Source organism: Aethalodelphis obliquidens, unplaced genomic scaffold, assembly GCF_003676395.1.
Source record: "Aethalodelphis obliquidens isolate GAN/ISIS:26980383/991018 unplaced genomic scaffold, ASM367639v1 scaffold127, whole genome shotgun sequence".
In the NCBI taxonomy this organism is placed as follows: domain Eukaryota; kingdom Metazoa; phylum Chordata; class Mammalia; order Artiodactyla; family Delphinidae; genus Aethalodelphis; species Aethalodelphis obliquidens.
Genome location: NW_020838071.1, coordinates 1,307,722 through 1,330,309, shown reverse-complemented (window position 1 = coordinate 1,330,309; position 22,588 = coordinate 1,307,722). Strand labels below are relative to the sequence as shown.

At 40.5% G+C, this 22,588-nt stretch overlaps 1 protein-coding gene across 1 annotated transcript; it reads right to left on the bottom strand.

Annotated features, from left to right (window-relative positions):
* Window positions 1–21,852: 21,852 nt before the first annotated feature.
* On the bottom strand, window positions 21,853–22,176 carry LOC113615958 (small integral membrane protein 12-like). The gene has a single exon (XM_027099056.1). The coding sequence runs from the start codon at window positions 22,131–22,133 to the stop codon at window positions 21,855–21,857; it is 279 nt and encodes a 92-aa protein (XP_026954857.1). The 5' UTR covers window positions 22,134–22,176; the 3' UTR covers window positions 21,853–21,854.
* Between the last annotated feature and the right edge of the window lie 412 nt (window positions 22,177–22,588).

Below are 22,588 nucleotides of genomic sequence, written 5' to 3'. Positions count from 1 at the left end.
TGCACCTGATTACAAGTGTGAGAACAGCCTTACTTACCTTTGTTATAACATCCGCTGCATAGTTAAGCTCCTAAACAGAACTGCCAATTTTCTAGATACATACTGTGCTTTTCATCTCGTAGCCATTTCATTGCCACTGCTGGGACAAGGATGGAACTAGGCTGAAAGCAAAGAGAGATGGTGTACTTAAGTCTATAATTTAAGTAAGTGACTTGAGAGTAGCGTTAACTATACCATAGTAAATCTTGTAAAAATGTTGATCTTGATCTTACTTTTTATTTTAGTCCATTTTGTAATACATTTATAATAGCATTGAATGACAATCTGTACATTTTAAGCTGTGTATGTTATTTTTTATAACCAACAAGGAGAATCTATTATGTTCTCATCAGTACAGTGACAAACATTGAGTATTTTAATATACGGGATAGAATATTAGCTTTGAATCAGGCAGATCTTGTTCAGAACTGGGTTATACTTCTTACTCATTTTGCTTTGAGCAAGTTGTTTTATTCCCAAGCCTTTGTTTTATCCTCTATAAAATGTGAACTAAAAAATAGCTATCTTAAAGAATGGTTGAGAATGTTAAAAGAGATTTTATAAATGATTCCATTGCTTGGTTGTGACCCATGATAGGCACTGATGTATACGTTCTGGGTGTTACTATTATCAAAGATTCTTTCCATCATGGAATTAGTGAGTCATTTTATTATTACTTTGTATCTGCAGGGGATGTCTCTACTTTACAGGCAGAAGCAAAGGTTTGCTTACTGTAGGCTGCCAAATAATTCTTTTACCTTTGTCCTAGAAAATAGTTTTATGTTGTTACCAGTGAAGAAGACATTGTGAGAGGATCATCTAACTAGAATAACTTGTAACATGATAAGCAATTAAAGTTGCACCATTGTTTTGATGACTAGCTTCTATACTAAAAGATTTATGGTATGTACTACTGTCCTATTCTTGGCAGGCCAGTGCTTGCTGCTATTCACAATAGCTTAGCATCAATTCACATAATTAAGGTTCAATGAATTAGCTGTAGCTGAGTAACACAATACACATTGTACCTATAAAAATATACTTACCGTGTAAATACGCTTATAAAATATCTGTAGGTCAAACATACCATTGGCTCAACTGTCATCCCTTCTTATAAAAGATTCTGTCTTAGCCATATTTGGGGTAAATGATTCTATCTCTGTGGCTACAGCTGATTGGATCAAGAGTGGACACTTGACAACTGGAATACCTCTCTGGGGAATTTGGAATAAGAACATTTTAGGCTGTGTCTGCAGATATCAGACCTGCCATAATGAATCAAGACTAGATTTGGCAGTATAGAAGTTTAAAGCTCTATACAAACCTAAGTAATGGGGTAGCAAATCCTAAGTATCTTCAGGGCAAGTCAGTGTTCAGAAAGGAGGCTGGGGTAGGCTTGCAGAATAAAAACAAAGGTATGGCACACTGTGGATGAGAGAGAGGGAAGATGATAAGGGAGTGTGAGCAAGAAAAAGAGCCAGAGAGTGAAAGAGTAAGTGTAAGACTATATGCTTGATGATTTTTTAGTTTCTGTAAAATTCAGCTACACTTCCAAATATTGGGCCCTGTAAGATTCTCCTCCTACTAGAGAGTAAAATAAATTCCCTATTTATTTTAAGTAGTTTGAGTGAGTGTTTTTTATAACCATGTGATTGCTAATTAGAATTCTAACAATTATATATTTCATATCTGTACAGGGTCTGAATCAAGCTAAGCAAGATATCTTTAGAAATATTAAAAACTGCTACTGTAATATGGAAGGTTTAATTCCTCTATCTATAGTAGCTTGTTATTGCTGCTGTAACAAATTATCACAAATTTGTTACTTAAAACGACAGAAATTTATTATCTTACAATTCAGGAGGTCAGAAATCACAACAGGTCTCATAGCACTAAGATTAAGGTGTCAGCAGGGCTGCATTCCTTCTGGAGAATCCATCCCTTGCCTCCCCCAGTTTCAAGAGGCTGCCTGCATTCCTTGGCATGGGCAGCATCATTTCAATCTCTACTTCCATCATCACATCTCCTTCCCTAACTCTGATTCTTCTGCTTCTCTCTTATAAGGAAACTTGTGATCACATTGGGTCCAGTCAGATAATTCAGGATAATCTTCCCATCTCAGAATCCTCTACTTAATCATATCTGAAAGATATGCCACATAAAGGAACATATTCACAGGTTTGGGAGATTAAGTCATAGGCATCTTTGGGGGAATATTACTCCACTTGCCACACCATCCAGGATAATAGTATTTGAATGGTTTTGTAATCCATGTTTTCACTCATGTTTATATGCTTAAAATTATCAGAGTTTATGGTAAGATAAGAGTAATAAATCTAAACTTTATAGTGTTTATAAACTTTGCATATCTGTTGGAGGGTAATATAGCATACAAAAAGATAGATGCTCTACCTTTAAACATATTTTAATGATGAAATATTTGGTAATCTTTCAAAGGAAAAATTCTTGACTGGATGCAGCTAACATTGTGATCTTAATCATTACCATATGTCTTGAAGATACTTTTAAAATATGACATTTATTTTTTTTAAATTAATATTTGATTTCCAGGTAAGTATTTACAATTTTGATCCCAAAGTGTTTCACTTCCCTGTAATACTTTGAAATATACAACATGAATATGAAATTAGACAAAGAAGACACTGGTCATCTATAACTCACCTTCAATTTATTTAGTCACCAGCCAGACATCTCTTGTTTTTTATGAAACACGAAATAGCATCCCTGCTTTTATGTAGATGTCCACTAATAATTTCAACTAATGACTGTATTTTATTTAGTAATTTTCCAAATTTTAATTCTTTCTACACTTACATCATGAGTTTATAACTTCAGAGTATTTGTTTGAATATTTATCATGCTTTTTTAACAGAATATTGTGCTATAAAAATATTAAAAGAAGAAATATATTCTCCATCTTCCTGCTAAAGGTCCCAGAGGTATTTGTTTATTCAAAGAAATGAAGTTGTTGGCTGGGAATTTTAGCTAATATATAAAAGCAGCTCTAACACTCCCCATTCATTTTGAATGGGCTATTTTTTGTTTTTTTTCCTTTCTGTACGCGGGCCTCTCACTGTTGTGGCCTCTCCCGTTGCGGAGCACAGGCTCTGGACGCGCAGGCTCAGCGGCCATGGCTCACGAGCCTAGCCGCTCCGTGGCATGTGGGATCCTCCCGGACCGGGGCACGAACCCATGTCCCATGCATCAGCAGGCGGACTCTCAACCATTGCGCCACCAGAGAAGCCCTGAATGGGCTATTTTGAGGGTAAAAAAGAACATAAAATCAAGGAGTATTTAGGAGATATAGACGTATTTCCTTTTGGTATAAAGCAGAATTACTTAGAGTCCCATAGGTATTTTTCACAAAATAAAACCAGGACCATAAAAGATTATAGGTCAGTGAGGAACTTATTCAATCTTATTGGAAATTAAAGTAGACTGCATGTGTCAGGGTTCTCCAGAGGAACAGTACCTATAGAATGTGTGTGGGTGTATAATTTTTTTTTTTTTAAAGCAATTGGCTAACTTGATTATGGAAGCAGAGAAGTCCAGACCCAGGAGAGCTGATAGTGCAAATTCCAAGCTGAGTTCAAGACGAGTCCCAAGGCAAGAGAAGACTGATATTACAGCTCAGAAACAGTCAGGCAGAGGGAGAGAATTCTTCCTTACTTAGCCTTGTATTCTATTCAGGCCTTAAACTGATTGGATGGGTCCCACCCACATTGGGGAGGGCAATCTGCTTTGCTTAGCCTACTGATTTAAATGTTAATCCCATCCAGAAACCCCCTCACAGACACACACAGAAATAATGTTTAATCTACTATCTGGGCACCTTGTGGCTCAGTTAAGTTGACAGCTAAAATTAACCACCACATAGATTTTTAAAATATTCTGAAGATTGTAGAAAATTTAGTTGGTTGCATTTAAAATTAATTGATACTGCTTTCTAATAGTTCACAGTCTAATATGGATCGAGGTTGGGAAAGAAAAAGTAGAAATTCAAATATCTTTCTACAGTAGAATATGATAAATATCATGAAAACAGAGGAAAGCTAGGTAAATACATAATGCCAAATCCCAGTTTTAATAATGGTGGCCAGGGCAAGGCAGATGCTAGCAGACGTGGACTTGTTAAATTTGGTGTCCTGCATGTTAGGGTGGAAGAATCTGTCTTGAGAAGTTAGAGGAATTAAAGGATCATAGAACTGATGAGAGAAGCCTGGCCTTGCTCTGAAGAATAGAGTGGGTAAGCACTTTGTTGCAATAGAACCCAGCAAACAAAAAGGCACTGATGGACCAGAGTGACTTATTATCCCCTATGCCATACCTCAAATTTAATTCTACTCACAAGGGCATAGTAATACACACTGTGGCAGATACTGTTACTGTCTGGACCACATCTCCTCCGCTCACCTCTCACCTCATCTAAAGCTATAGTGGACTACACTTTACAAACTCCCAGGATGCCAATTTAAGGGCACCATTGTTTCTCTGCTTTTCTGCCTCAAGGTTTCCTCCTGACTGATGATAAGTCCAATCAGGGTTTTAGTGCTCTCAAGGAAACACATCAACCAGCGTAGGATGGGAGTCTGTAGTGAAATGCTCCAGCCTCCACTCCTATGCAGGAAGCCAATTCCATAGGGAATTCTATATAATTCCTCATAAGGTACACAGGGAGACAGCATATTTGTTCATGGGGAAAACCGGCTCCTTATTGGTCTTCCAGTCTGACATTACATTCCCTGCTCTCTCCTTTATCCTTCCATGGATAACCTGCCAAATAAATATCCTATTCCCTCAAATTGCTGCATGCTCTGCTGTTAGGAAGATCCAAACTAAGATACACACTCAATTTAATGCATATAGTTCTACTGTTTTATGCTCCTAATTGCCCTCTGAGAGATGTAGGGTGTGGTGGGGATTGAGGGACAAGCTCTGGAGTTGTTGTCAACTCCATTTTACTGATGAAGAAAAGACTTTAGATAATCTGAGTAATTCTCCCAAAGTCTAATAATTGGCAAAGTCTTCTTTGATGTGCTAAATAGAACCTTGGCAACACACAAAAAAAGAATGAATCATTTCCCAAAGGAGTTCTGTGTGCTTTAATTTTATGTATAATTTCAATTTAATGTGTCAGATCTTGCTAGCTTAAAATATTTCAGCTAAACCTCATTAATTTGGACTCCATTAATTTATGCTTTGTGATAACTTGTAAATGTAGGAGTGAAATTTATGTTCTCTGTAAAAATATTATTATCTAATCTAAGGTATAAATTTTTAATAAGACCAAATCATTTCCTCAATCCCCACCTTGCCATCATCATTTAATGTTCTATGATATCCAATAAAAAAACAACGGACATTAGGCACACTGAATTTTAGGATGCTTTATTGCTCTCAATGCTCTCCAGGACCATGAAATCAAGCTCTGCCCCATTTCAAGTTACATTCAGAGAAGGAATATAACTTTGTATATTTTTTCCAATTTTTAGTTTGGTATATTTTTTCCAATTTATTTTGTATATTTGTATGTTTTTTCCAATTTTTAGTTTTTATCAATATTTAATATGTATTTATACAGCACTAACTATATGCCAAACACTATTCTAAATGTTTTACAAATAGTAACTCATTCAATTCTTACAATAACCCTTTGAGGTAATACCGTTATCCTCATTTTACAGATGAGAAAACTGGGGCACAGGGAAATTAAGTGATTTGATCAGTGTCACACAACTAGTAAATGGCTAAGCCTGGATTCAAACTCAGGGAACTTGGCTCTGAAGTCAGAAGTCAGTGCTCTTAGCTACTAACAATGCCTTGAAAATCTTTAAATCCTACCTCATTCAGTCACCATGACAACCCACATTCTACAATAAGCAGTCCTTTGTAAGGAAAAGCTGAAGAGGAGGGTTTTAAAGTACACTTTTCAGGGATGCTCGCGAGTCCTAATTCCACAGAAGTGATTAAGTTATTTAGGTACCAGTTGCTTCTAGATGCCTTCATGTGCCTTTTAAGACTTTTTAAGTCCATGTCACAGCCCTTTGATGAGGAAACACTGTGACCAAGAAAGGCTTTTGTAACAACAAAGAGAATGGATAAGAACTACTATGAGGTTTTGGAGTGTATCATCAGAAAAATGAATGACAAAGAAGGGAAAGCCAGCAGATTCAATAGTCATTTGCCCATTCAAATCATGTGTGAATATTAGGCCTTCATAGGTTAGTCAAAATTTCCACCAGTATAAGGATTTGGTAGAGCCAGTCAGAGAGAGAAGAATTTTGCAGTTGTTTCTAGAGCTGAGCTAGGAGAACTGTCAAACTGAAAGGAGTTATTTTCCAGACTAACTCCCCTTGCCCCAAAATGCTTTTGTGGATTTTATAACATGTGTTGGGGAGGAAATATTTTCCCTTCCTCCCTTCTAGGTTCATTGGCTGGTCTAATAATGAAATTGACATAAGAAAGGTTAACAGGAGAAAAATAAATTTAACTATGTACCTATGGGAGCCCCACAAAGATATAAGACCCCCAGGAAGTCTGGTAATTGAAGCCTACATACCATCCTGAGCTATGGAGAAGGGGGGTAGGGTTTTAGAACTTCAAAGGAGAGGAAGACAATTCACAAGAAGATGAGAGGAGTAAATGTTTGGTATACAAATGTTTGCCATGCCATGCAGGTAAGTATTTCTAAAAAAAAAAAAAAAAAAAAAATCTCTGGTAATAGTTCTCTTTCTGGTACAGGCCACCTATTTAAATACTTTTAGGATGTTAAAGGAGAGCTAAAAACCTCTTCCTGAACCTGCAGTGTCTTGATTGCTTTCAGCTCAAAATAATCCCCATGCCAAAGTGGCATATTTTGGGGGTGGTGTATTCTGTTTCCCTTCATATGTCAGTGTTCTTATTTGCAAAAGTTCTTATTAAAAGGCTTAGATTTTCTAAAATAAATTATCCAGCTTTATTCTTTTATCAACAGTTTTTCTATACATTATTTTAAGAAAAAAAAATTGCTTTCCTCCTTAAATGTTCTTGCTGACTGTTTTCATAAGCCTCAATGACATTTCTCCACACTTAAATTTGATTGTACAGATTAAGGCCACTAGAATATCATTTACCCTCCTAGAACATTATTTTCCTGAATAAATGATTCCCTAGAGTTCTGAAAGAAGATTAACACACTGAGCAGAACACCTTAGCTCACAAGGGAGTCTGATTTATTTACTCATTAGGATTTACTTAGAAGATACTACAAAGACTAAAATCCTCAAGATGGAACAGAATTATGTGATGGTACAATAACACTCATTTTATTGATTTGACTTTGATTTTCTAACCCTGTGTCTTGTGATTGTCTCTTTTTCTTATTAAGGTTATAACATCATAATGTTAGAAGCTGTGACAAGAATAATGAAGCCCAGCTTCCTCATTTTACATCTAATGAAACAAAAGCCCTTGCTTCCAATCCAGTGCTCTGTCCAGTAAACATCTCCCATTAATCATGACATGTTTATCTTCAAACATAAACCCCTTGGTGAGAGAAGGGTGTGTTTCAAAAATATATGCACATATAAAATATTCACAAATGTTAATTAGTTATGGTGTGGATGGAATAAACATCAGTAGTTTTATATTTGACTTATTAACGTAAGGCCAACTGGCCCGAGGCAGGGGAACGCAATCAGACTCACAGGTTGCATCAGACCGAAACTTTCCGGACCACTCAGTTCCAGAAACTGACCTGGTGACTTTCCGGACCACCCAGTTCCAGAAACTGACCTGGGGACTTTCCACCCGGCCCAGCCTTCCCGCCTTTCGAGGGGCGGGACTAACGGTCCCAAGACTGATGCAAGCGGCACCGGATATTGCCAGGATACCCGAAGAGACCACCAAATAAGGAATAACCTGCGCCCTCCCGGATTCACCACACCCCTTTCCCTTCTTCCCCTATAAATTCTGCCCAAACCCTCGCCCGGGCGTGACTTCTCTGGCCCCTTTCTCTTGGACCACTGAACCTCGCCCGGGAGCGCTCCCTAATAAAGCTCACTTGACGTTTTCCTCTGTTTCGCGGTGCCGTTTGTTAAGATCCGATCTTACAATTAAGAAACACAGACTGTTGATCTTAGTTGAAATACCAGATCTCAAGGAAATTTTTCATAAGTGTCTATTTTATAGTTTGATACTGATTTTATAAATACATCCCTCTTTTGGGCAGCATTGACACTTTTATTATACTTTCCACTGGAGAAGTTATTTGGATATATGTGTATGCAGAGCAGAAGTGGAGGAGTTTTATAAGCAACCACGCATTTGTTCTGAGAGGTAGCATAAAGGCAACATAAAACAAATTAGAGATAGAAAAAGTTCTACAAAAGAAAGAAAATGTGGTTGTGGTGAAAACCAAAATAACAAAGTTGCTTGCACAGAGAAAGACTATTCCATTCAAAAGGCAGAGAATTCTGACAAGAATTCTGACAAGAATCAGATGATCACAGTGTCTATCAAAGCACAAGGTGATGCCCCTCTCCCCCCGCCCCCTCCAGCAAGTGGATACAGAATCCCAACTGGCCTGACTAAAGATGTGCATATTAATCTATCAGAGACTGATGTCATCAAATGCCTGTATCAAGCCACTATTTCCTCTTGAACTTGATCTTGTATCAATCAAGCAACCTTCAGACAATTTGCCTTCCATCTAAAGAAAGGGGATGTGCTAATCTTATCATTCAGTGCAAATCTCTGTTTCACTGGACAGTTTCTTTTTCCTCATAATATGTTGCTGGGGAGGAAAATTTTTCATTTTACCTTTCCAGGTTCTGTGGAAGGTCAAACAATTTAAATGTTATTAACAGGAAAAAAACAAATGTAATTTCATACACATGGGATTCCCATAAAAATAAGAGACCCAAAAGGCAGCCAGGTGATTGAAGCTTATATAACATCCTTAGCTAATAAGAAAAGGAGTGGGGTCTGTGGATACAAAGAAAAGAAGGCCATTCACAGGAAGGCAGAGGAGGTGTCTGGAAAACAAAGGTTGCCCTGTTATGCAGATAAGTTTCTTAAGTAAAAAGGTATTTCTAATAATTCTCTCCCTGGTATAGGCCCCCTTTCCAATGCAAATTTTGGCAGTTGAGGATGGGGAGGTAAAGGATTTTTCCTGAATGTGCTGGGTTTTCATTGTCTTTAGCTCAAAATAATCTGTAACTGAGCAGGACCCTATGGGGCCTTCCTGGGACAGGCCTTCCACCATATCCTCTGCTTTAGCTCCTCTCTGAAGTACCTAGATAATAGTATTTGATGCACATTTCCTGAGTTGTTTTGCAGATGTGAAAACCCCACCACCAAATGGAAGATGTTAACTACTTGATGACCATGAGTACATAGCCCCAGGCCTCCTGGAGCCTAAGGACTGGTAATGTTAACCCCTGTGATGCCACCCTGCTGCCTCACCATCAACCAATCAGAGAATTGTGCACAAGCTGATCATATACCCTGCGACCCTCCTTCTCCTGGCCTTTAAAAATGTTTTGCTGAAACGTTTAGGGGAGCCTGAGGCTTTTCAGGGCATGAGCCATCCATCTCCTTGCATGGCCCTGAAATAAACCTTTCTTTGCTCCAAACTCCGACGTTTCAGTTTGTTTGGCCTCACTTTGCATCCGGTACACGAACTTGCATTAACAAATCTCATGCCGATGTGGGATGTGGCATATTTTGGAGTGGAAAAATTCTGTTCCCCTTCATTGCCATCAGAGTCTTGTGAGTTGACCTAGCAAATTTAGTCTCTGTGATTTTAAATATTTCTATAGTGAGTCTAAATATTTATATGTTGTAAAACCAAGGGGCATAGGTAATACTGTAGTTAATTCACCAAGATAAAGATATATCATGAGGCATTTTGGAAACTGGACATCTACCTTTCTTCATGGGCAAAGAAAGTTTTTCAACTGTTTTACTTTCAGGTTTCCAGAATAGATACTTATTCTACTTTTAAGTATGCTTTTGTTTTTCAGATCCATATTATTAATTCATAAGTACACCACCACTATATTTATCACTATGGTTTTATGCCTACAATTGTATAAAATCATCCAAATTAATGTTTGACACTATGTTACTTATAGCTGAAAGCTGTGGACTGTTGGCAAACTTCCAAGTTTGAGATTTACTAGTATCTTGAAGGTTCTGGTTACCTGAGATGTTGTCCTTGGTAGGTAGACACAGGACCTAAAAATGGATATAATACCTTTTTTCTTTTTTCTTGATGGATCACAACTAGTTTCTTAAACTTCCTTTGGAGGAAAGAATCAATGTATTTATAAGAGTGAATATATTTTGTCAAGACTCTCGTATTATTTATAATAAAATCTGATGTCCAATTAAGAGCTTGTATAAAACTTTACCTGTAAAATTAAATTATGTTCCCAAGTAATGGAAATTTGTGAATTCTATACTCTACAACTGTAATATTGTGACTTATAAGAAATATATATTTGGTCATTCAGATGACCAAATTCTATTTCTCATATATATTTGGTCTTCATCCACAGTTCCTGCCTCACAGCTCTCAAAATCCTTGGAATTTCCTGAGAAAATAGCAATGGAATATCTTTTGTTATAATATTTGGTCTCTTGCCCTCAGTTCCTAAAATCCCTTCAGAGCCATAAAAGTGAAATAGGTGTGTTATCATTCATAACAAGTCCCTTTCTACCACAACTGGGTTTATGTTAGCGAAATGACTTTTGGAAAGCACCTAAGGATGGATGGAGGCTGGCTGCCAGGGGAACCAACCACAAATAGAGGGGTGGAACTTTCAGTCCCACCCCCTGATTTTTGGGGAGGGGAGAGGGACAGGAGGTTGAATCAATTACCAATAGTCAATGATTTAATCATTCATGCCTATATAATGAAGCCTCCACAAAAACCCAAAAGGACTGAGCCCAGAGCTTCCAGTTAGTGAACACGTGGAGATTTGAGGAGAGTGGCACTCAAAGAGAGCATGGAAGCTTCGTGCTCTTTACCTTACCTTGCTATACTCCTCTCTTCACCCTGGCTGTTTCTGAGTTATATCTTTTTATAATAAACCATAATAAATCAGTGATTTAGTGAGTACAAGGTTTCTCTGAGTTCTGTGAGCCACTCTAGCAAATTAATCAAACCCAAGGAGGGGGCTGTGGGAACCTCAGCTTTAGAGCCAGTCAGAAGTACAGATAACAACCTGGATTTGCAAGTGGTGTCAGAAGTGTGTGTGTGTGTGTGTGTGTGTGTATGCACACAAATGCGCAGGGGGGTGGGCAGTCTGCTGGGACTGAGCACTTAACCTGTGGATCTGATGCTATCTCTGGGTAAATAGTGTCAGAATTGAGTTGTTTGGTGGTGTGAGGGCACCCCACACACACATCAGAATTGAGTACTGATCCAAACAGCAATACATCAGAAAAATCTTACATTGTTATTAATAGCTATAAACATGCATTAAAACGTATTGTTCATATGCCTAGATTATCACTAAATCAACTCTATAGCATCACTTTCTAACAGAAGTTTCTGTGATGATGAAAATGTTCACATAAAACATTGTATCACCTAAGGATGCTACCAGCGAACTACTAGGGCTCTTTAATGCATTCGGTACAGTTGCAGGATACAAAATTAATATACAGAAATCTGTTGCATTTCTATCACCAACAACAAAGTATTGTAAGGAGAAATTAAGGAAACAATCCCATTTACCTTCACATCAAAAAGAATAAAATACCTAGGAATAAACCCACCTACAGAGGCAAAAGACCTGTACTCCAAAAAGTATAAGATGCTGATGAAAGAAACCAAAGATGACACAAACAGATGGAAAGATATATGGTGTTCTTGGATTGGAGGAATCAGTACTGTTAAAATCACCATACTATCTAAGGCAATCAACAGATTCAATGCAATTCCTATCAAAATACCAATGGCATTTTTCAAAGAACTGGAAGAAATAATTTTAAAATTTATATGGAAACACAAAAGACCCTGAATAACCAAAACAATCTTGAGAAAGAAGAATGCAGCTTGAGGAATCAGGCTCCCTGATGTCAGACTATACTATAAAACTACAGTCATCAAAACAGTATGGTACTGGCACAAAAACAGACACACAGATCCATGGAACAGGACACAGAGCCCAGATATAAGCCCACACACATATGGTCACCTTATCTTTGACAAAGGAGGCAAAAATATACAATGGAGAAAAGACAGTCTCTTTGTTAAGTGGTGCTGGGGAAACTGGACAGCTACATGTAAAAGAATGAAATTACAACATTCTTTAACACCATATACAAAACTAAGCTCAAAATGGATTAAAGACCTAAATGTAAGACCAAATACTATAAAACTGCTAGAGGAAAACATATGCAGAATTCTCTCTGACATAAATCGCAGCAATAACTTTTTGGATCCATCTCCTAAAGTAAAGGAAATGAAAGCAAAAATAAACAAATGGGACTTAAACTTAAAAGCTTCTGCACAGGAAAGAAACCATTGTCAAAATGAAAAGACAACCCACAGAATGGGAGGAAATATTTGCAAATAATATGACAGATAAGGGATTAATATCCAAAATATATAAACAGCTCATACAACTCAACATCAAAAAACCAAACAACCTGATTAAAAAATGGGTAGAAAAACTGAATAGACATTTTTCCAAAGAGGAAATGCAGATGGCCAACAGGCACATGAAAAGATACTCAACATCACTATCATCAGGGAAATGTAAATCAAAACCACAATGAGATATCACCTCACACCTGTCAGAATGGCTATCATCAAAAAGAACACAAATAGCAAATGCTGGTAAGGATGTGGAGAAAAGGGAACCCCTTGTATACTGTTGGTGGGAATATAAACTGGTACAGCCACTGTGGAAAACAGTATGGAGGTTTCTCAAAAAACTAAAAATAGAACCGTTATATGACCCAGCAATTCCACTCCTGGGCATATATCCGAAAAAAACCAAAAACACTGATTTGAAAAGATACATGCACCACGATGTTCATAGCAGCATTATTTACAATTGCCAAGATATGGAAGCAACCTAAGTGTACATTGACAGATGAATGGATAAAGAAGTGGTATATATACACAATGGAACATTACTCAGTCATAAAAAAGAACAAAATTTGGGCTTCTCTGGTGGCGCAGTGGTTGAGAGTCCGCCTGCAGATGCCGGGGACACGGGTTCGTGTACTGGTCCGGGAAGATCCCACATACCGCGGAGCGGCTAGGCCCGTGAGCCATGGCCACTGAGCCTGCGCGTCTGGAGCCTGTGCTCCGCAACGGGAGAGGCCACAGCAGTGAGAGGCCCGTGTACCGCAAAAAAAAGAACAAAATTTTGCCATCTGTAGCACCATGGATGGACTTGGAGGGCATTATGCTAAGTGAAATAAGTCAGACAGAGAAAGACAAATACTGTGTGATCTCACTTATATGTGGAATCTAAAAAGTACAACAAACTAGTGAATATAACAAAAAAACCAGCAGACTCACAGATATAGAGAACAAACTAGTGGTTATCAGTGGGGAGGGGAGGGAGGTGGAAGATAGGGTGGGGGAATGAGAGGCACAAACTCTTGGGTGTAAGATGGGCTACAAGGATGTATTATACAAAAAAATACAGTATCACCAAAATGGTTGCCCTAGCTACTTATCACTATTGAGCACCTGAAATGTGGCTAAGGCAACAGAATAACTGAATTTTAAATTTTACTTATTTTTATTAATTTAAATGTATATTGTTATATGTGGCTAGGGGCTCCAGTATTAGACAGTACAGCTCTATAGGACATATAGGGAGACTAGAATTTTGTCTTATAAATGTACTGATTAATTTTAAGAAAAAAAAGTGAGCAAGTTAGAACATGTGTTTGTAAACAACTGAGTGAAATCCTTACAGATATCAAACTATATGTTTCATTAATTGAAACTGTCTTAAGGTTAAGTACTATAAATGTCTAGTTTTGCTACTCCTTTATTTTGAAAAGATAGCATTCATTACTTCTTATATTACTTTTCAATCATTTGTTATATTAATCATGGGGATCTCTGTCAACTAAAATTATGTTTTAAAACTTAAATTATATTTCCTAATCTTCATGGTATATAGAATTTTTGTTAGCAATCTAGAAAACGTTGTTGATGATTACCAACTGTATTAAGTGAAAGGGCTTCCCACTACCCAACGTAACATAATATCGAATAATATCTCCTTCTCTCTCTCTCTCTCTATATATATATATGTTATAATCCTGATGATTTTTTAAAAAAACTATCTTCTACATGCTAAATGTCAATGTGTGTATTTATATATGGTAAATCCTAGCCATTTTTGCAAATGTTTTGATCCCACAGGCTTCTAAATAAAAATGTTATCAAAATAAACAGCAAAAGTGAGGAGATGGTAGGAAATTAGAAAATATATGTTTATTTCCCCTGCTTGTTTTTTCTTCCTAGTTAGATGAGCCAGGTATTACAGGAGAGAAAAAAATAGGCTAAACATGAAAGGTTGGACTGAACTGGTATATACTAGATTGAGAGAACTGAGTTGCATAATATTGAAGCTTCCCAGAATATCACCGATTACTTAACTTTGGAATCTGCATAGCAACTGCTATAGTGCCAATTACAAAAGTGCAAAGCACGAGATGCAATGCCTAGATAGTACTGTAGTGGCTTCACTCAACCTTGAAATCCATTTTTCCTATTTTTACAGGAGTACCCAGGAGGAGGGTAGGAAATTGTCAGTAAGAATACTGCATTACCTGTTCCCAGAGGAAAATTTCTGTGATAAATAAAATCCAGCTTCTAAAGGTTTATATAAAAAGTGCATAGCTAAAACTGTCACCCTATAAACCAATTTATGATGTAATTTATGACAGGCTTGAAAAGAATGAGAAGGGAAAGTGGAACAGGTTGCCCATCTAATTGGTACCATTCACTGGAGACTATCTTAGGGCCCGAATAATCCTTCCTAAATCAGAAACAGAGTTCAAATTATACATTTTTTCCCAGTGTTATTGAAAAATAATTGGCACACCTCTCTCTATAAGTTTAAGGAATGATAGTTTGATCTACACATTGTGAAATGATTACCACAATAGGTGCAGCTAACGTTCATTTTCTCACACAGATACAATAAAAAAAAAAAGAAAAAAGAAGAGAAAAAAGAGAAAAAAATTCCCCTTGTGTTGAGAACTCAAGATTTACTCGCAACAACTTTCCTATATATTGTATAGCAGTGGTAGCTATGGTCATCATATTGTACATTGCATCCCTAGTACTTATTTATCTTACAACTGGAAGTTTGTATCATTTGATCATCTTTCTCCAATTCCCCTTCCCCCCACGGTCCACCTCTAGTAACCACAAGTCTGGTCTTTTTTCTATGAGTTTGTTTGGTTTTTTTTCAGATTCCACATATTAGTGAGATCATACAATATTTGTCTTTCTCTGTCTGACTTATTTCACTTAGCACAATACCTTAAAGGTCCATCCATGTTGTCACAAATGGTACGATTTTCTCAATTTTTTATGGCTGAATTATATATATCGATATCAATTTCTTGAAGGATTTATGCATCTGTGGACACATCTATAGACACAGGTTTTTGCACACCTTGGCTATTTTTTTTTTCTCTTAATTCATTTAACATGTATTAGAAATGACTCTGTGCAAGGCTTGGTCCCTGCCCTCAAGGAACTCACAGTCTAGGGAAACAGACACATGACCATCACAGTGCCTTGTGTAAATGCTGCAGTAGGAGAGCAGACACAGGGTTAGAGAGGCAGAGGGAATGGCAGTCTCTGCTTAGCTACCTAGGCTGTCTTGTGGTGTAATGGAGTTCACCAGGCAGCCAAGGAGGCCCGATGCATAGTGCACCCGGAAGCATCAGGATCTGAACGAGCATAACGTGTTCAGGAAATGGTATCAATACAAAGTAGGTTCTGTCCTGGGGATGATGGGAGGGAGGCTAGGGCAAGATGATGAAAGAATCTGCATGGCACACAAGGGGCTTTGGTGAGAGAAGCCATGGAGGTCTTTAAGGAGTGAGCTCATTAAAGATGTGTTTTAGAGAGAAAATGCTGCCAGAAACGGGAAGAATTTTCAGGAAGAGACCAAAAGTTTAGGAAAGAGATTAATAAGAGGGCAGGGAGGTGAGATGGAGAACAGAGGATGAATTCCAGATGAAGAAGAAGTGGGTCACCACAGGTTGGGGGAAGAGGGAGTCAGAACCAAGTTGAGCAACAGGAGACAGGAGACGGAATCCATGCCAAACACCAGGCCGGGTATTTTACAAACACTCTCCATCTTCACAAGAATCATCCTCATTGTACAGATGACGCTTAGAGAAGTTAAGTGACTTTTCTGGTCACGCAACTAGATTACAGAGTTAAGCTTCAAACCCAGGTCAACACCTTTAACTGTCATACACATCTAGACAAAGATATATAGTGAGCTGTTTCGGAGCTTGGGGGGAAACTCACGACTACAGATAAGACTTCTGGTAGATCAGCAGGTGGTTGAAGCCACAGGTGAGGCTAAAACTGTGCAGCAAGAAAATAGCCAAGGATGAAACTGGAAGAGCACTCACAGTTAGGAGAACAGGAGGAGCCAGTGGCAGAGGAGACAGCTGGAAAAGGAAACAGAGGTGGTGGTGAAGTCAAGACAGAATTCAGTCAAGAGTGCCAGACACTGCAAAGCATTAGTATGACTGGGAATGGATGCCACATTTGCAATCACAAAGGCTTTTAGCCAAACTGGCTTCACCACTTTAGTGGTGGAAGCGGAGAGCAAGCAGCAAGGGCTAAGAGGAATGCAGGGATGGGGCTGAGGGCTTGACAACCTTGGTTGAAAAAAGAAATCAGGGACTTCCCTGGCGGTCCAGTGGTTAAGGCTCCACACTCCCAATGCAGGAGGCACGGGTTTGATCCCTGGTCGGGGAACTAAGATCCTGCATGCCATGTGGCATGGCCAAAAAAGACAAATAAATAAGAAATCACCTTGAAGGTTGCATCTGAACCCATATACGGAGAGTGTCAGGCCACACAGTTATGCAAAATTCTCTAGCTGCACTGGGCAGTTCAGGCCCAGAAGCAAACAGAAATGGACAGTGGACCTGGGGTTGGAAGTGAAGGAAAAGGGGCAGTAGAGAGGGGAATAAGGGTACAAGGGACTTTGGACTCTTCTAGAGAGAAGAACTTCCCTTTCTGGGACACCAGTAAAGATGTTTAAAAATCTCAAAAAGATTTGGAGGACCCATTTGGAATTTTTAAACAAAAAAAACAAAGCCAAGGTTCATCTCTTCATTGTGTAAAAGGGATTTGATAAACAGATAACTAATGTTAACCAATTTAATTATAAAAGAATAGACTGTTTTTAAGTACATCAAGGTACCACTGGAACAGAATGCAAAATGATGCACACTAATTACTCCTCTTTACTCTTAAAGCTGATTCCCCAAAGACTTCTACTTAGCAAATACTTTAAGAGACTGCTCAGAAAAAGAATAAAGGAGCATTTAGGTCTATTCCATTATTCAGACTGGCTGCCATCCTGATTCGATAAAAGGGAGATTTTACTGGGATAGAACAGCACTTGCATGTTTTTGAAGCTCTAAGCTGGCTTCTCACTCTTTTTACACTACAGCAGGAAGGACATCAGTACCCCTATTCTTCCAAGGCCAGAAGAGGTGAAGAGGCATGTCCCAGGCCACCCGTCTCTTGCCTCCAAGTCCAAGGCTCTCACCTCCACCCATCTGGACGCATGCTACTCTCGGGTGTTCCCCCATACCTCGCTCCGCCCGTCTTGTCTCTGACCCTGAGACGGCACCGATGCGGCTACTACTTAGCAGCACAGGTTGAAGTCTGCACCCCCGTGGCCAGCCTGGTTCTTGGACAAGGCAGCCTTTCCTGTAAAATACTCCTAAGAAGCCCTCAACCACCAGGCCTGAGAGGGTCCCTGTGAGGGTGGGTCCCTGTGATCACCCTCCCAACCACGGCTGCTCTCCCCTCCGGATCCCTAGCTCACTAGGATCACAAGGCTACATGGAACTGTTTTTCCTGCAATAAAACTCCAGCAGCCAACATTTATTGAGCACCTACTTGTTGCCATGGACTCTGCTAAGAACTTTACATATGTTACCTTAACTTTGCAACAACCCAGCAAAAATAGGTACTCTTATCCCTGTTTTACAGATGAGGATAACAGATACCTGAGGCTCAGAAAGGCTATGTGACTTGCCCAAGGTCATTCAGCTAGTGGTTGAGGCAGTACTCATAAGTCTGTCAGGCTCGAGAATCCACTTTATTTTCACTGTACCATACCGCCCTGGCTCACCACTCTACAAGTGCCTAGAGACCCACACCAGAGTGGAAAAGGAAAAGTGAGGCAAGGCACAAGCCTTTTCATTTTTACTGCCTGGCTCCCAAGCGACTTTGGGGACGCTGATCCCATGGTGTTTCACTCGGCCGACGGCCTCACCAGCCTGGGGCCCTGGGAAGCTGACAGGAGTCAAAGGGCCCCCTGGCAGGATTGTCCTGGCAGCTGCCCAGCTGACTTGAGCTAACACAGCAACAGGCACAGGAAAGGCTCGAGAGAGAGTGGAAAAGCACCAGACCCTGGGCCACTGAGGGCAGAGAAGTGATCCCGGCCATGCTCAGACGGGATAATGCAGCTCTAAAGCCACTACTATCACCAGGCTGGGAAAAGACCCGGGGCGGGGGCGGGAGGGGTGGGTAAAAGCCCCAAGCCCCAAGCACATCTACTTACTACTGTGTTTCAGTGAATCGTGACTGCTGGGCCAACCCAAAAGAGGGTCACGTGCCTCCAAGGCGAATCAGCAAGAGTGGAAGAAAACCAGTCCATGCCTTGTTGGTCCCAGCAAGCCTGGCCCACCTTTGCCCCACCCACAGAAACCCTGCTGCCTGATGACACCTGAGCAGAGGCAAGAAAGCACGCTCTATCTCATAGCCCCACTGTAGCAGCAGAGCTCAGCCAGCCCTGGGAAAGAAAGAGCCAGCTGAGAATACTAATAGACTTGCTGGAGGCAAAAATTCAGTGAGGGCAAGCCCGAGGAAATAAAATTATTTAAAAGAGGCACAAAGTGAGACTAGAAAAAGGGAGCAACTTGGACTTCCAAAGATAGTGCTTCTTCCATCAGGCACTGGGAGGACATACATCAGTGGTGGCAGGGTTATTCTAAAATATCTGAAAACCCAAAAATGTCTTAGTCTGTGGGAAAACTTTTTGTGTGTTATTTCTGTAGGTTTTCTGTCCTGTAATGTTTTGATTAGCTTGATATTAAACTACATATGTGCGGGATGCCCAAAAGTGTTTCGAGGGAAACCAATCCTGGGATCTAATGTTTGCCACAGTTGTTAGATTGCTTAAAAACAAAGCATATCTCTCAGATTTCATAAGAAGGCAAGGGGCAGCTTGACAGGTGGCATATTGGCCGCCACTGGGTCAAATTAACCCTATGGGTATGTTAGCATGCTTAGAATTTTTTTAAAAATAAATTGTCAACATTTAAAAATCAGAAGTTCAATCTGGTATCTCTGGGCAAGCAGCACAAATTGGAAGAAGCTGCACAGCCACTGCCCACTTTAGGCAGGCCTGTGCTTTCTAGTACCTGGCCTGGCCGCTCATTTAAGCCACCTGACTGACCCCTGTAGGCAAGAGAGTTTGCTACTGGTGGTTTCGCCTAGTGAAGGGATCCCAGGCTTGGTCGTCCTCAGGACTGCCACAGGGGGGCAGCACTGGTCTGCCCATGAGGCCTGCGTCAGCCTGAGCCTATGACCAAGCTAAGCTTATTAGCACATCCTTTCAGAACCAGAAACCTCATCCTCACTTCAGCAGCAGACCCTGCTTCTCCACACTCCCCATTGGATATATGCCCTGAGAAGCAACAGCAGCTCATCTCAACATTCCCAGCAGGGCTCGGCGACTGAGGGGAAGCCACCAACTCAACTTGCCCCTCCTTCTCTGGCTACCACTTTCCACGTCCCCCCACTCCTCCCACTCCACAGCCGGCATCTCTACCTGTTCAGTAATTCTACCTTCACCCACCTGTTAACACCACTGGGCCTCAGATCCTGAGGTAAGCGGCAGGGCAAACAGCCTCCCCCTTTTAAGGCAGGTTCATTCTTCATCAAATACTCATTACTTGCCTTTGCTCACTCAGGTTAAAGGTCAGTTGACTTCGTGAGGCAACAGGTCTGCTCTCTGCTCTCACCCCTTCCAACCTCACCGAAAACATCCTTAGTGGCAGCATTTAGTATAAGCTCCTACTGCCCTTCAGGAAAGACATTTAGTATTATGCATTGAGGCCCTTAAAACCGTTCGTCCCATTTCATCCAAAATGCCATTTACTGTTCCTACCGTTTAGTCCAAAAATGCAGGAAAATCCTTATATAAGATACTCTGCAATATTTCTCTAGTGAACAACCAGAAACAACCCAAATGTCCAGCAATAGGGAAACTGTTAAAAACAAACTATGCTATATTCCCACTTGATGGGCAATTATACAGCTAATGAAAACAATTAGAATTATGAAGGCCATGTGATAAGATAGGAAAGTGATTATGATATGAAACACTATGTAAAAAGAAGAATATAAAATTAAATGTACAGTAAAATACCTAAAAAAACTAGTCCAAGAATTACTGAAAGATACCAAAATGTTAACATTTTATCTGTACTAGAGCCCTCAGAGTGTGGGTAACCTTTTTTAAACCCCTACCAAATTTAACATACATATACTACTTTTATAGGGAAAAGTATGTGTACATGTGTGTATGAAGTTGGAAAATTTGATAGCAATTGTTAAGCTCCCTGGTCTACTCTTAATGTAGACTTCGAAAGTATATAAGCCTCATGTTATCATGATAAAAAGGCCCTTGGGAACCTGCGCCTCCAGGACTCACCGCCTCCAGGACTCACCGCCTCCAGGATCCAGTGCAGCCACGCTAGTAGAACAAAGCTTCCAGGGCCCCAAAGTCCTTAGTTAAAGGCCAATTTTATCCTACCCGGAGATGACTGCTTTGCATAACTCCTAGGAGACCGCAGCACCACCTGGAAGATAGGATTAGACCAAAATGGTTCTCAGACGCAACTTTAATCAAGTTTTGCACTACACAGTAATGGGGTGGGGGTGAAAGACGGTGATTGTTTTCAAGCAAATTCACCTGCCCCAAGGTGAACAGCCTGGGCTCCCAAGAACAGAAAACTGCTTTCCTTCCCAGGGGAATCCCCTTCCTGAGCTGACAGGATTTCAGGGAGAATGAGCACAAAGGACAAAGCAAGCTAGTTAAGGGAGCCAGGTAGATTTCTGAACTCCTCCCAGTGCAAACTAGAACCAGGCATGTAGGTACCCCTCCTAAAGGCATCACCCCAATCCCAGCCACTCCCACCTGAGGCCAAACTGCCTCCCCACATGGACTGACGGCCAATGTTCACTTCATCACTCTCCTCCCAGTGGTGCACCTAGCAGCGCAGAAGCCTGAGCAGCTGTGGCCACCATCGAGCAGAGGCAGCCTTCAGGCCAGAACCCTCACGGGCCTTCCTCTTCACTGGCCCCTCAGCTACTAGTGTGTCTGCCTGGCCATAGCAGAGCAGCCAGTATGTGTGTGGCTGTGTGGGACGGGAGGGGCCAGAAGAAGCAATAAAGCAAATCAGATGTGGCTTCTGGTTGCTGGGTCGACATGGTGGCAGGACCAGTCTTGGCCCCCAGAAGGACCCATAGGGCGCTGTGTCCTCCATTAATTCTTCTCCGGGCGGTTTCTGTTCAGGACAGCTTTAGGGGCAAGTTCCAGCTTGTCCTTAAGGCTCACGACCTGGGTGTGGTCCTTGCCTAGCAGCTCATCCAGCTTGCGGTCCTCCCGGCGCTCCGAGATGCTCTTCTCCTCCTCCACAGGCTGGGGATCCTTCCCCCGGATGAACCATTCCAGGTGGTAGCCCAGAGCCCCAACCACGAAGGCCACGGGAAAGGTGACATAGGGAGCATAGGTACTCACCACAGTCCAAAGCACAGGCCACATGACATCTGTGCCGCAGCTCACACCCCGCTGTCTGGCCCCCACCCTTCGCCTGTGCTCCAACTTCCGGAGCACCGAAGCCGCCAGTCCCAGCGGCCCTCAGGGCCTCGCCCCAGACCCCGCCCACTGGCGCCCGCGATCTTGGATATTGTAAATAATGCTGCTGTGAACATGGAGATACAGATATCTTTTCCAGTTAGTGTTTTTGTTTCTTTTGGATATACTCCCAGAGGTGGAATTGCGGGATCATATGATACTACTCTTTTTAATTTACATTTTTCCCTCTCAAAATGAATTAGTGTTTTGGAAATATCAGATAACAAGGTGAGGGATTATCACTTTTTTATTCTTCAGTTCATTCAACAAGTATTTCCTGATCACAAACTAAGAGCCGAGCATTGTGCTAGATGGTCTGGAACGTCAAAAAAAAAAAAAAAAAAGTGAAACAGATACCTTCA

Excerpts from the sequence above, each read along its gene's own strand:
- LOC113615958 (XM_027099056.1), bottom strand. The coding sequence starts at position 22,133 with ATGTGGCCTGTGCTTTGGACTGTGGTGAGTACCTATGCTCCCTATGTC.